General features: G+C 44.2%; 1 protein-coding gene across 5 annotated transcripts in view; it reads left to right on the plus strand.

The window, feature by feature from the left end:
- The window catches only part of LOC129178511 (rho guanine nucleotide exchange factor TIAM1-like), an 80,388-nt gene that overhangs the window by 59,383 nt on the left and 7,873 nt on the right, over positions 1–13,132 (plus strand). For all 5 annotated transcript variants that reach the window (XM_054770845.1, XM_054770820.1, XM_054770829.1 and 2 more), the window contains 7 exons: positions 122–208; positions 3,998–4,210; positions 5,802–5,926; positions 10,851–11,075; positions 11,265–11,333; positions 11,418–11,543; positions 11,890–11,998. In XM_054770845.1, coding sequence (XP_054626820.1) covers positions 122–208; positions 3,998–4,210; positions 5,802–5,926; positions 10,851–11,075; positions 11,265–11,333; positions 11,418–11,543; positions 11,890–11,998 — 954 coding nt within the window. The remainder of the gene's footprint in view (positions 1–121; positions 209–3,997; positions 4,211–5,801; positions 5,927–10,850; positions 11,076–11,264; positions 11,334–11,417; positions 11,544–11,889; positions 11,999–13,132) is intronic.

The following is a 13,132-nucleotide window of genomic DNA, read 5'->3' on the forward strand; positions in this document are numbered from 1 at the left end:
GTGGATACGGTCTAATTACATCGAGTTGATGGTGAAGTTGTACAAATTGACAATCAACCAAAAATCCTCTTGATCCGTGTGCACAACAATGGATGCTGAATGTCTCTATGTGTGTCGTTAGGTTTCTGTGTGGCGGTTCTGGACGAGGACGGGACGCAGCAGCTTCACATCACTGAAGTCAAAGCAGGAGGACTCGCCTCGGCCAAAGGTACACATGATAGACATTTACACCAAATGTCGAGACGACTGCCATCGATGAGCCTGTAATCGAATTCTTACATTAGAAGCATGTGAGTGTTGTCTGTTGGTGCATGTTTACCGAGCTGCTTCTGTCTGTACCCCGGTCACATTGTACAAATCAAATTAAACAAAAAAAGAACAAATATAGAGCAAAAAAGCATAATGTAAAGAGGAAAAGTTGAAATGCAAATAACTAATAACACAAAGCCTTGTATTTAAATATGTTTTTTTAAGCCATTTTACAACATTTTTTAAATATATCCCTCGGTGGAAAGAGTTTTGACACCCCTGGACTAGATTAAATCATCACAAGCACACACCAGGACTCAAACATCTATAAAGTCACAAGACACAATGATGATCACTACAGCGCAAACCCCAATGTACACCTTCTTAGGTATACAGTAGTCCCTCGTTTATTGCAGTTAGTTGGTTCCAGACCCAACCCCAAGTATTTTTGTAGTCAAACCTGTTTTTATAACATGATTAGAACCTCTCGACATGAAATAACACCCCTATAGTCCCCTTTACCTATAACAGATAATATAATACTGTAGACATAATAAGAGTAAACAAGCTATTTAAGACATAATGAAGACACGTGTGTGTTATTATAAATGTGTTCCTTAGGGGACCTGAAAGAGAGCTGAACAGTAAATGACGTCGGGGGTTCAGAGTTGAGATTCAGCTTTGCATGGGCAACGGCCGCAACAGTATCCCGTGTTTTATTGGGGATTATTGTGCCTGTTGTGAGATCATTCAAACCTGCAATAAAAGCCTGTTGTTCTGGTGCTTGTGTGTCTCACCCAACACAATACCAAAGACGTATTTATATGTTTTTGTAAACCCAAACGCCCAATCTCAAAAACGGATTTATACAGTGATGACGCAACTGCACACTAATAGATGTCACTTTTAGAGCAGTTTTAAGCCATAAAAATGAACCACAAGGTCACAGAAGTGCATTTAATAAAAGCTCGGCATAGATCATTTGCATGTAAACACACTCGACAGCAAGAAGGAAGTGGAAGAGCATGGAGGAGTGTAGCGTGCACGAAGGTCACGCATTGTAGGGAAATTTTAACGCATGCACACACAACACATACACACATTGCAAATTGTTATTGTGAAATAAAACAACCTTTTTTGTGTTCTTTATGTTGTGGTATAGTTGTTTAGATATTTGACCTCTCCCAAAAGCAAAAAAAATTGTGTCAAAGTGAAAGTTATGCTTGAAATGTATCTTGTCACAAAAAGCTGTTTTCCTCCCTTTTCTTGTTGGGAACTGATATTTTCCTGATACGTTGTACTGCTGATTACTAAAGAACGGAAAAAGGTAAAAACAAACGTTTTTTATGAAAGACGAGAGTCTAATCTTTCTTTGGGTAGGTTCCATGTTTATATAACCATAGAACACAATATGCTGCGTGCCTTGAAAAATCAATCAAAATCGTCTAAAATGGCCGGTACCGAAGGAGTTGTCTTATGAAAAATGTCTGGGATTGAATGAGTTAATATATTTTGGAAAAACCATGATTGAGTGATGCCACGAAATAGTCCATAGTCCATAGTCGTTTTACAATTTAACAAATTTATTACAAAAGTAAAAAAACAGTGAATTTTGTGGAAATTCTCATCAAATGAGTAGATAGTGAAGTTTGTTTTCCTCATATAGTACATTCTCCAGTATATAGCCACCATTAGTTGTACGAAACATAGTAAGGTGGTACTCGATTTCTCGTCATTCTTGTTTTAGCATTGCCTCATCATTGATGGCAATGGCATCAGTGATCTTTTGCTTCAGGGTGTTGTGACCCTTGTAAATGTCTCTTGGAGATGAATAAAGTATCTATCTAGGCCTGGGGCAATAATGAATTAATCACACAATAAATGAAAATGATCATTTTTCTGTCTTCATTGTATTGCCATGTGCATGCATGTCTGTTTTTCTTGCTTCCCGCCTCCAAATAGGCAGGAAGACTGGTGCGTTTGTTCCACAGAACAATGGCATGAACGTAGTGCACCCTTTTGTCAGTCATGCACTCTCTGTCTCGGTGGGTGGAGGCGGGGCCGGTAGCATACACACAGTGCAGAAGAGTGTAACGTAGTAGAAATTAGTAGATTGCAATATGTTGTCATGTATTTTTTTTTTATAGTTTTTCATTGTGTGTTTTTTTTTAAAGTAAGGTTCAAATCTCGTCTCGTCTCATTCTTGTAGACCCAATCTTGCGTATCGTAAACTGAATGTCTCATGACAACCGTAGAAAAAAAATAATAAAATACCAGTGCATCTTCCAGCATAGGTTCTTGATGATTCTGGTGCGTCTTGTCATGATGAACGTGCGTATTGGCTTTTGTGTTAGCTGGACACACTGGTGGCAGGTGCTTGCAAAATTTGGTGAATGTTTGACCAAGTTAAAGCCCCCCAAAAGAGCATTTAGCGGGTCCTTACACCTCTGCTCGGGCCCGCACCTTTATCCTGATCTGCACCAATATTTCATGTGTTCTTCCCGGACCCATGACTCACCTGTCCAAAAAGATTGTAAATTGGTTAACTTGCTCAGCTACTTTGCAAGCAGTCTCTCTCTACCATAATTAGAAGCCAACTGACATGTTGTGGATGTAAGGTTTCCAAATGCTAGAAAAAAAACCCATCAGTCCTGTTGATGTCAGTAGACATTGTGTAGTTGTGAGACTTAGTCCTGCTTTAGGACAAAAGATTAGCTTAGTCAGTCGAATCGACCTTCATCTTTGCAGCTGCCGTGGTTCCACACAGCAGCAGCAGAAACACACAGTCTTGCTGCATATATGACACTAAAATGTAGCCGTTTTAAGCTTCTGAGATCACTCAAGTGTGAGATTGTATCCTGCAGCCTTAGTGAGCTAAAAGCTGCTAGCCTAGCAGTAGCCGCAGGAAGTTGCCGTATTGACTTCTGTGCATTTTCCGCACGGGTGATCCACTTTTTTATTTATTTTTTTAGCTTTACATTTTGCTGAATCACAGACACAATGTGTAGTGGGTCAGCCAGTGTGAGTGAGGAGGATGCATGAAGACTGAAAAGGATCACGCTTGTCTTTGTGCTAGTAGATGGAAGAAGGAAACCAGGCCAGCACTGCAGGGTTAACCAGAGATGATCTTTTCTATCCCCTTCATTCTCTCCCAGTGTAATGACACACATGCACACAGCAGCAGCGTAGGGCCTGGAGGGTTATTTCTCTCAGTCCAATAAAGACTCCACTACACTGACATTTTACACAGCAGACAACTAGGTCATAACTTGGGGCTAAATGTGTCATTTGTGTATAGATATATCAACTGTGTGTGTGTATGTGCGACTGCATTAGTGAAGCGTTGTGGTGTGTGTCTGTGTTCATGCAGGTGAGCTGTCACCCTATTGGCTGCTAATTGGGAGTTAATTAGCAGAGCAAGTGGCAGGAGGAGGAGCTAGAGGTATTTTCTCAGAAGCTGTACCTGGCGTTTAAGCGTCTATACATGACACCACAGGAATAGAGCCATCCAGTCTGGTCATGTTTGTTATTAGCCTGCGGCTTGATAGGATGGATTTTTAATGTATTGGAGCACTTTGAGGTCCCAACATGTCCGATTAGGTGTGGATTTGTTTGCATAGGTCGTTTGTGCACATTAGAGCTCTGCCGCTGACTGTGTTACATCATGATGTCTCGTTAATGCGCTGCAAAGAGGCAAAAAGGTTATTTTTAGGGATTACTGCTGACTTATGTTTCTTTTGTCACGCAGGTTTGCGAGCGGGTGATGAGATCCTGCTGCTGAACAGCAAGCCTGCCTCCGCCCTCCAAATGGACGACATGAGGGCGGCGTTTGCTCACCAGGCCTTGACCCTGAGCGTGGGCGCTCTGCCCCGCCTCGACCCCTCCATGCTGTGCTCGCTGCCGCCCCGCAGATCCGACACCGAGCCCGGCCTCGCCACGGACATCTTCTCACAGAGCCAAGGTCAGGATGACAGGTTGTCACTGCGGGCTGCTAAGGAGGATCCAAAATATGTTAATTAAGACTTTGACACATTACCTTGTTATTCGGTCAACTACCTTGGCTTTAGTTTTTCACTCCTGCAGTTTTAGCAACAAATGATGTTATTTATATCTTGCTCTCTAAATCACTCATTCACTCACTAGTGTTGGACTTAGGAGGCTCCACCGTAGTTTGCAGGAATATGCAAAAGCTAGATCACAGATTTCCAGTAAACCTGGTAAGATGGGTGACCGAGCTGTTATAATTTGATGGTTTGGATAAAAAGGCAAATTGAGGGTAGGTTTTACTTAGTTTTTGCTTGGATTGGCTCAAAAGGGGGAGCGTCCCACCAGATCCAGCAGATGGAGCAAGGCTTTGTAATGCTCCTTACTGCCACCTTCTGGACTGTACTAGAACAGTATCATCTGACAGGCATTTGTCACGGCAAGGACAATTGAGGGACACAACTTCAGGAGCGTGAGAAACATGTCTTCGTCCATCCATCCATCTTCTACGCCGCTTATCCTCACTAGGGTCGCGGGTATGCTGGAGCCTATACATGTCTTTGTATGGAGGTTAAAGCTAAAGGCTTTTTAAGCCTTTTAAGGGTGAACATTAACCTCAACGGGGTCACGCTGTAGCGCTCCAGCAGCTCCAACCTTCTTCCATCTTACAGATGGCGAGGTGTCTCTTTAAGTGGAGCCTCATGCTAATTAAGCAGCCACGCTGCCTGTGACCTGCCCTCTTCTTCTATGCAAGGGCACCATTTTGGAGGGTGGGGAGTGTTTGGGGGGGACAGCTCACCATAACACGCAGGCGCAGCATGAATATTAATCAGGTGCTGTCAGATGTGTCAGTTTGAGGGTCGCACACAAACACTTCAGCAGCCCAGCTGGAGGTTCTTGATGATGTTGAGGAAACAGCAGACATACGAAAGGGAATCGTTACCCAAAGGATGCTGTCAAAAGTCTTTTATTTTTAGGAGGTGTCAATAACGTGCATGGCTTTTACTACATGGAGGCGACCAGCAGAGGGTGCAATTAATTCAAGCTTTAGTAGTTTGTTGCCTAAACGGGCTGCAGAAGAAATCAAAACGGGAAGTATCAATGAACAGTATGTAATGCTAGTGCTCAAAAGTCGAACTGCTAATGGGAGCACTTTTATTGGAAAAAGACTTTGCAATGTAACTGTTGCTGTAATATATTATTAATGCGTATGTGAAGTGAAGTTCCCCAGGCAGGTGAAGTTGGCGCATCATTAACTTGGTTGACAGTTACCTTCAAGAATCGTGATTTTTATTAACCACACTTACGTTATGTGAATGTGAAGATGCCCCGGTGGTTCAATGGTACACGCTGCTGCCATTTCGTTTCCCAGCCCGACACCCAGAACTGGAGACATCTGATTGGACAAAACCCAAAAAATGATGTGAAGATGTTTAGCTTTGAGCCTCCACCTGTGTAACTATGTTTTTAAAATATCTACATGTGAATATTAAACACTGTCACGTTTTAAGATGTGATAGATGTGGTTTCTACATCCCTATATTGACATGCATAGTCTGCGTCCACAGAGGACATCCTGGACGAGGTGTCGGGCTTGACCGTGGAAGAGAGTTTGGATGAAGGACCCCTCCTGCCACCGCGGAGTCCTGGAGATCAGCCTGAAGAAAAGATCTGCGCCGGGGCGGGACAGAAGGTACGAGTCCTTATGCCAATAGAGACGAGTGTGCTTAATGTCTGTCAGGTGATAAACAGATGTGCATGTGTGTGCGCGCACATGTGTGACAGACAGGTGAGAGACGCAGCGAGACAAGTGTATCGTTTTGTAATCAAGCTGATGTCGACTCTCATCAGCATTTGTGATTGTAGTGACACGCCGCATGCCAGCAGGCCTCCCTTGGATATGCTCGTCACCTCCATCACCATGGCGATGGGTGACGACCTGTCACCTCCCCCCCCCCCTTTTATCACCAGAAATGTACTATTCTGGAAGGTCAGACGTGAGCAACGGATGAACAGCAGGACGACACTGTTCTCCCCACTTTAGTTTTTCTTGCTCAAACTTCCTGGCCCAGCGTCTTGGCAGCTGTCCTTTCTGTCTGCCCTGTGCTTTGTGGGTCGAGCCAGCAGCGACGAGGCCCTTGTCTTACCTCATTTCACCCATTGGCAAAGACAGGACAATTTTAATTATCCACGCATTGTAATTACTTGATTCTGTGCACAGTGTTTCACATCATTTAGTGCAGATAAATGAGTGTCTGGAGCGGCGCAGGAGACTGGGAGGTTCATTATTTTAGACAAAGCAGCGCTGCCACCTCCAAATGTGATAAAGCAAAGGGGGGGGGGGGGGAGGGTGGGTGATCACTTGGGATAACAGCAATCATGGAGACGATGGTGGGGAGTGCAGCTCTTCCCGGAGGAGCAGTTAGTGAAAAGAGACGCTTATAATTTATAGCTCTGCTTTTTAGCCTGGAGGCATCTCAGATGGAAAAAACTGCAGGAAGGTGGGTTTGTTTTGATTGACAGGCATTGGTTGGCTTCTGGTTATCTTGCCTTTATCTCCTTCAGCATCAATTCTCTTCTCAAATGTCATACCTGCTGCTTGATGCCTGTTTACTGTAGTTGCACTGCGCGGCCAGTAGAGGGAGCACGGTGACAGTAGATCAGGGGTCACCAACGTTTTTTCTTGTGAGAGCTACTTTTACAAAATGAAAATGGCCAAGACCTACTCATTTTTATAACATTTATTTTCAGAGCGAATATGCTTGTTTTACCAGAACATTAACAAAATGCTGGTGTCCACAACTCACATTTTGTATTTCAGAATGCATTTCTTTTTACTGTTCTTTCATTATTAACTGAAAACCTGAATGAAAAGCAGGCTTGCGGGCACCTCGTGGGGGGCTACCTGGTGCCCGCGGGCACCACGTTGGTGACCCCTGCAGTAGATGAATCCTCAGCAGTCTCTTACCTTTTACTGCATGCCTGAGAACCCATCATGTGCCCCTCTGTCCTATTTTAATAGTTTCCTGGATGAACTTTTGTGAAAAAATAATTCCTCCAGGTCTGCTAGAGCCCATTGCAAAAAAAGGGGGAAATTTCTCATTGTCCCTTATTTTTAGGGACATTTCCCTTATTTTATAATGACATGTTGACAGGTAGGTTTTATCGTGGTTACAAAAGTCTCATTGATTTGCCTTCATATTCTGCAGTTTGAAGGGTGTAAAATGATACTTCCAGCAACTTTGATTTGACATCATCTCACATGGGTTTGCACCTTTCCCTAATTTCAGAATTTTCCACCGACTAGTGAGCACACGTGCTGCTGTACGCATGTTTTAATGCTTGTAGACGAGTGTGATGATGCGCATCTATATGCCAAGTACTCGGATGTGCATAATCTGTTTATCCTGCTTTCTGCTAGCGGGGGCAGTGGCAGGTTGGTGCTTGCCTCCAAGCTCCGCCTCCTACACCACATTGCGCCCACTGTGCAACCGCCCCCTCCCTCTACACACTGGCTCAGGCAGTAGCCAAAGGCTCTTTTTACGTGTGCTGAAAAGGTCAAGGTTTGTCTTTGCATGCGCGGCACCTCCTTTGGAGAAAAGGTAATGCTGATCCTGTTGCGGCTTGACTTTTCATTTCATTTAACTGTTAGTTCACACCTGGAATGGTTTACATTGAAATGAAATGCTTATGAATGAATGCTTACTTCAAAGGATGGTTTGCATACATAAAATATATTCAATGGAATAAAGGAAGAAGCTCTTCCACCTTGCCATTGGGCTAATAAGCACTCCAAAGAGTGTGTGCGTGCCTGCGCGTGTGTGTGTGTGTGTGGAATTAAGGCGTGCTTCTCTTACATAACATATGTTTTGTCAGCAGTGCAGCAGGTGTGCCCTGAGGATTCTTGGCAGTTTGGGAAGTGCCGACTTTGGAATGAAAGAAAGTGTTGGGAGAACGAGATTGAGGTTTGTTTGTTTGCTCGCAGGATTGACTTAAGTGGAGCAGTGGTGTCACGGTCACTTTCAGCTACAGGTGGTGTATGTATGAAAGGAGTACATTCTGGTGATGGTCCTAATGTGGTTCGTTCTGGGCTGCTGTGCTTCCTTCAGTGCGTCAGCCACAAAAGAGCCAGTGTTGTGCTTTCTTCCTTTCCCTCCTCCCTTCTTTGTCTCCACCTCACTTGCTCCTCAACTTGAGGCGGAGGTGTTGCTCTCACACAACCTGAAGTGGACTTCTGCTGCTTGACTCGGTTCTGTTTAAGCTCACAGTGGATTTGCTTTCGTCAGCATCAGTGAGAGATAGTGGGAGGTGTGTGCGCGCGTGTGTGTGTGTGGGGTAGGGGGGCGGCTAGTCATGGAAGCTCCAGGATAACACGCCGGACTTTTGTTTGAGCTCTGATCCGCCAGCATGTCCATCTTCAAGAGGAGGAAGAGAAACTCCAAATGCTCGTCCAAGTTTTTTTATGATTTACAGCCGGTGAGCCACACTGTCTCTCTACACATTTTACACTGTTTGCAGAGTGCTTTTTAGGCCACATTTGTACATGCAATGTGCACTGTTTGACCTGAGCCTGCAAGCATCACATTAGTGCACACTGTTAAGACAAGGAAAAGTTAATTGCTGCAGCATATTTTATACACGAAGGCAATTCAATGTACTTCACTAATACAAATCAAATACAAATATATCAATACAATGTAAAAACGTGATGAAATAGATTAGTATGAGTAGTACTAGTAGTATTAAAACTACCAAATGAATCGATAGTTCATTCTGATTATAGTTTGGAAATAACTCCTCAGCAGAGTTCTGCTTTTTAATGCTGGTTTTAGGAAGTCCACGAAGGAGATCTCTGCAGTAGTTGGTTTTCTTTGGTCGTTATGTCACACAGCTGACTTTTATGCATCTTGCTCAATCCCCCATCCAACACGGACCACCAACCAGCTAAAATCATGAAAGAAAGTCCATGTTATTATTCTGATATTTCATGGCAGCCATGCTTCAGCACGTTGCTAATGCAAAGCTGCGCAGCGGGAAAGCTGCTTTTTAATGAAGCTTCATGCATCATCATCATCATCTTCATCCATGACACTCTGACATCTGTCTATGCTCACCGCTCCATCTGCTGCTCGGCTGCCGTGAAGTAGTCTGTCTGGTGGCCGAGGGCGAGACTACCTTAAAGGCATACAGTCTTTGACTTGTTAACGCATTAGCATGGCGAACGCGTCCTTTGTGTGATGGGACTGCCTTGCTTCCTTATTAGCATGATTGTGTGTTGTGGTTTAGTGCATGGAAGATCAGTATCCGCATTGGTGTGTGTGTGTGTCCATATCCAGCAGTGCTGCCAAACGGGTTTGAACGCCTCAATGGAAAATTGAGTTTGTCAGTGGTGCAGCATAACAGACAAGCTGTGCAATCTGCTTAGATGGGCCTGTTCGCGCCTCAGCATCTGTCTGTCAATGTAATTGTATGCCACAAGGACGCATATATGTATTATGTAGATTCTTTTGAGTGCATAGGTCACACTTGTATTTGTGGTCATGCATTCCGTTAATCACGTCCAGCTCTTGAACACTGCAGCAGTAAATTACAGCATTTAACCCCAGTCCACTAAAATGGGGTTGATCATCTGTTTTGATGGGTGCAAGGCTTCATTTACAGCAAGGGTGTCCAATATTTTGCTGCAGAGGGCCACTAATATTTGTTTTGTAAACAAACCCCAAAAAACAAGAATTTTTACATTTTTTGTATTATTATTATTATTATTATTATTATTATTATTATAGTAGCAGTATTAACATTTTAAACTACTTCTGCTTACATTTGCTCCTTTTTTTTTTTTTTTTTTTTTTTAATATAATTTTGGTTTCCAGCCAGGACCCCAACACCCAGCCACTGGAGACGTCCAGTGCCAGTTCGAAGCCCTGATAAAAGGGAGGGTTTTGTCAGGCGGGTCATTTGGCATAAAACCTAAGCCAAACCAAGCATGCGATTCTGTCTCGCTGTGGTAAAACATAACATAAAATATGCATACATCCGCTGACCTGTGTTGTAATGTATTTTGTGTACGATTACAATAATTTCTAACATTTCAAGTAAAAATTGCTGAATTTGCACATGTAAGAGCAGAAAGCAGAGACTCTAAATGCACAATCCCTCACATGGAGTTGTGTGGCCCGTGTCCATTTGTTTGTCAGCATTTCACCAATACAACATTTCTAGAAAGATTTATTATACACATGGCTTTTTACAGCCTATACAAATGTCTTTAATGGAAGTGTGATGACATTCTTCTTGCTGATTGGACAAGAAACTGCAAAGAAGTCCTAAGGTGAAGGAGGTAGTACTCTGTTGCGCTTGAAGGGGCCCGTGCGGGTAAATATACTACTCCCCAAAAAGTTAGGGATGTACACAACTGTTATGTTTAGAGAAGGTCAAGTTGTGTGTTAAGTATGAAACATGTTGGACGTGTGCATTCAAAATGAGAGAAGCTCAGATGAAGTTCACCTGTAAAGGTTATACAGGTACATTTTAGGTTCATCCTGAAACGTATCTGGAATATCCCTAACTGCAGGTCACTGATTCCCAGTTCAAAAGTGTGAAATGTTTTCCCGCAGAGTGCCGAGCAGGTCTCCACCTTCTGCCGCAGCCTCCATGACGTGAACGCTCCCGACTGCCAGATGTCGTCGTCGTCATCGTCCTCGTCCTCATCCCTCTCGCCAAGCCCCGTGTCGGCCCTGCCGCCATCTAGTGGCACAGCGGCGCAGAGGCAGCTGTCCCACGCCGACAAGCTCCGCAAGGTCATCAACGAGCTGGTGGAGACTGAGAAGACTTACGTCAAAGTCAGTAGGACAGTTGTTGATCTCGAGACTACGAATTATTTTCTCAAAGCATTCAAATTTGTTATTGTTGCTGAAATTTTTGTGTTTTGGTGAGTGAAATCCTCAGTAATGACTCAGCCCCTCCTCCCCTCTTGCATGCCCTGCCTTGTTCCTCTTTGTGTCGTCTGATCCTGTTCCTTGTCTTTTCAGGACCTGAGTTGCCTAATCGAGTGCTACTTGACACCGCTGCAGAAAGAGAGCTTCCTGACTCAGGATGAGGTGAGGTCGGCTACAGAGGCGCCGTCATGTGACCGCAGGCTGACAGACGCACTTTAATTCAAACTCTCTGCTCGTCTGGCCCAGCTGGACGATCTGTTCGGTAACCTCGGCGAGATGGTGGAGTTCCAGGTGGAGTTCCTGCGGACGCTGGAGGACGGTATCAGATTGGTGCCAAATCTGGACAGACTGGAGCGGGTAGAGCAGTTTAAGGTGCGGTATGAGGCTCCGCCCATTATCCTAGACCCGTTTCCACCAAAATAACTGTTGTCACCCCCACTGCAGTGCCAAGCACATCACACTGCTAGGTGGAACGTGTCTTGTTAGAATGGTTCTTCTATGATTTCTGATACAATTGCATGTTGAGAGATGATGATTATGCAACACCAAGCGATGACTGATTACTGCTGCATATCTTCCAAGACTCGCATCTCATTAACAACCCAAAAGGATCACTCACTGAGATTTGCAATCCTAAACAATTCACATCGCGTACTGAATAATTGCCACTCACACCCACAGCCTGCATCCAGATAAGTGTGACGTTATTGCTCCACAGAAAGTGCTCTTCTCCTTGGGTGGTTCCTTCCTTTATTACGCCGATCGCTTCAAGATCTACAGCGCCTTCTGTGCCAGCCACACTAAGGTCCCTAAAGTACTGGCCAAAGGTAAAGGCACACGTTCAGCCAAAAGCTGACTAATTAGTGGTGGAAACCTCTTGAAGGCTTTATCAGTGGGCTTATCTTGTTTGTTGAGGTTTCATATTGAATCAAAAAGGCTTCTTGAGGGAAAATTTTTATGTGGATGCTTCCTGTTTATATCTCTGGTGGGTGTGGTCGCAGTAAGAGTTGTGGCTGCTGAACAATCGTCCTGCCTAACAATAGGTTATTTGCCCACACTTCATGGTGTCAAACTCGCTATTAAGTGGCCACTCTTCCCATGGAATGCGGCAGTCTTTGGGGCTACCCACATGGAAAACGTTTTCAGGTCAAAACGGAGAAGTATTTTATCGTATCAACCTCTCATCCACGCAGGAAAAGCATCCTGGGTGACCTGAAATTGTTTTTTTTTTTTTTTAAAAAAAAAAACTGCTTCCAGAGTGGGGAAAATCTGAAAATGCCGGCTTGTTGTTGCCGGGTAGACAGGCAATACGAGAATGATGACGTCACCCACCCACCGCCGCCAGGTTGCCGTCACGTGACCGGAAGTGAGCTTTGACGACAAGCCAAAATATCGGAATATTTCAACGGATGTGACTCTCCTCAGTCGACATTCTCCTGATATTTTGTCTTATACTCCATAATGATTCCCAGACGTAATTCCACGGATATTTGGAAGACGACGGACTTACACGTAAGCATTATTCTATGGAGTATCACGTACTTCCGTCTGCGTGCCTGTTCACAGCGCCACATGTAGGTGTGCCTTGTGAATTAACATCGTTTTCACTCAGCAATGCGTCCCCGTCCGGATGCATAATCTGGTGCAGTGAGATTTATTTCAACCCGCCAAAAAAATAAATAAAAAAATTCCCAAGAACGTTGACAGGGCCCCATGGAATATTGTAAGCAGTCGTTAGGTAATGGCGCAAACCTCCTCTGTTAAGGGAGGGCCTCTCTAGTTTGACACAGATAGCTTTGAAGAAATGAAGGGACATTTCTTTGGGGACAATGATGTCCAGGATAGGGACGGCCGCTGGTTTGAAAGAAGAGGTGTGGGAGAGGCCATTTAACAGAGGAGGAGGTTTGCACCAATCACCATTGTCTGCTTAAACAATGTCCTGCCATCTCTCCCCCATAGAT

This window comes from Dunckerocampus dactyliophorus, chromosome 1, assembly GCF_027744805.1.
Source record: "Dunckerocampus dactyliophorus isolate RoL2022-P2 chromosome 1, RoL_Ddac_1.1, whole genome shotgun sequence".
NCBI classification, from domain to species: domain Eukaryota; kingdom Metazoa; phylum Chordata; class Actinopteri; order Syngnathiformes; family Syngnathidae; genus Dunckerocampus; species Dunckerocampus dactyliophorus.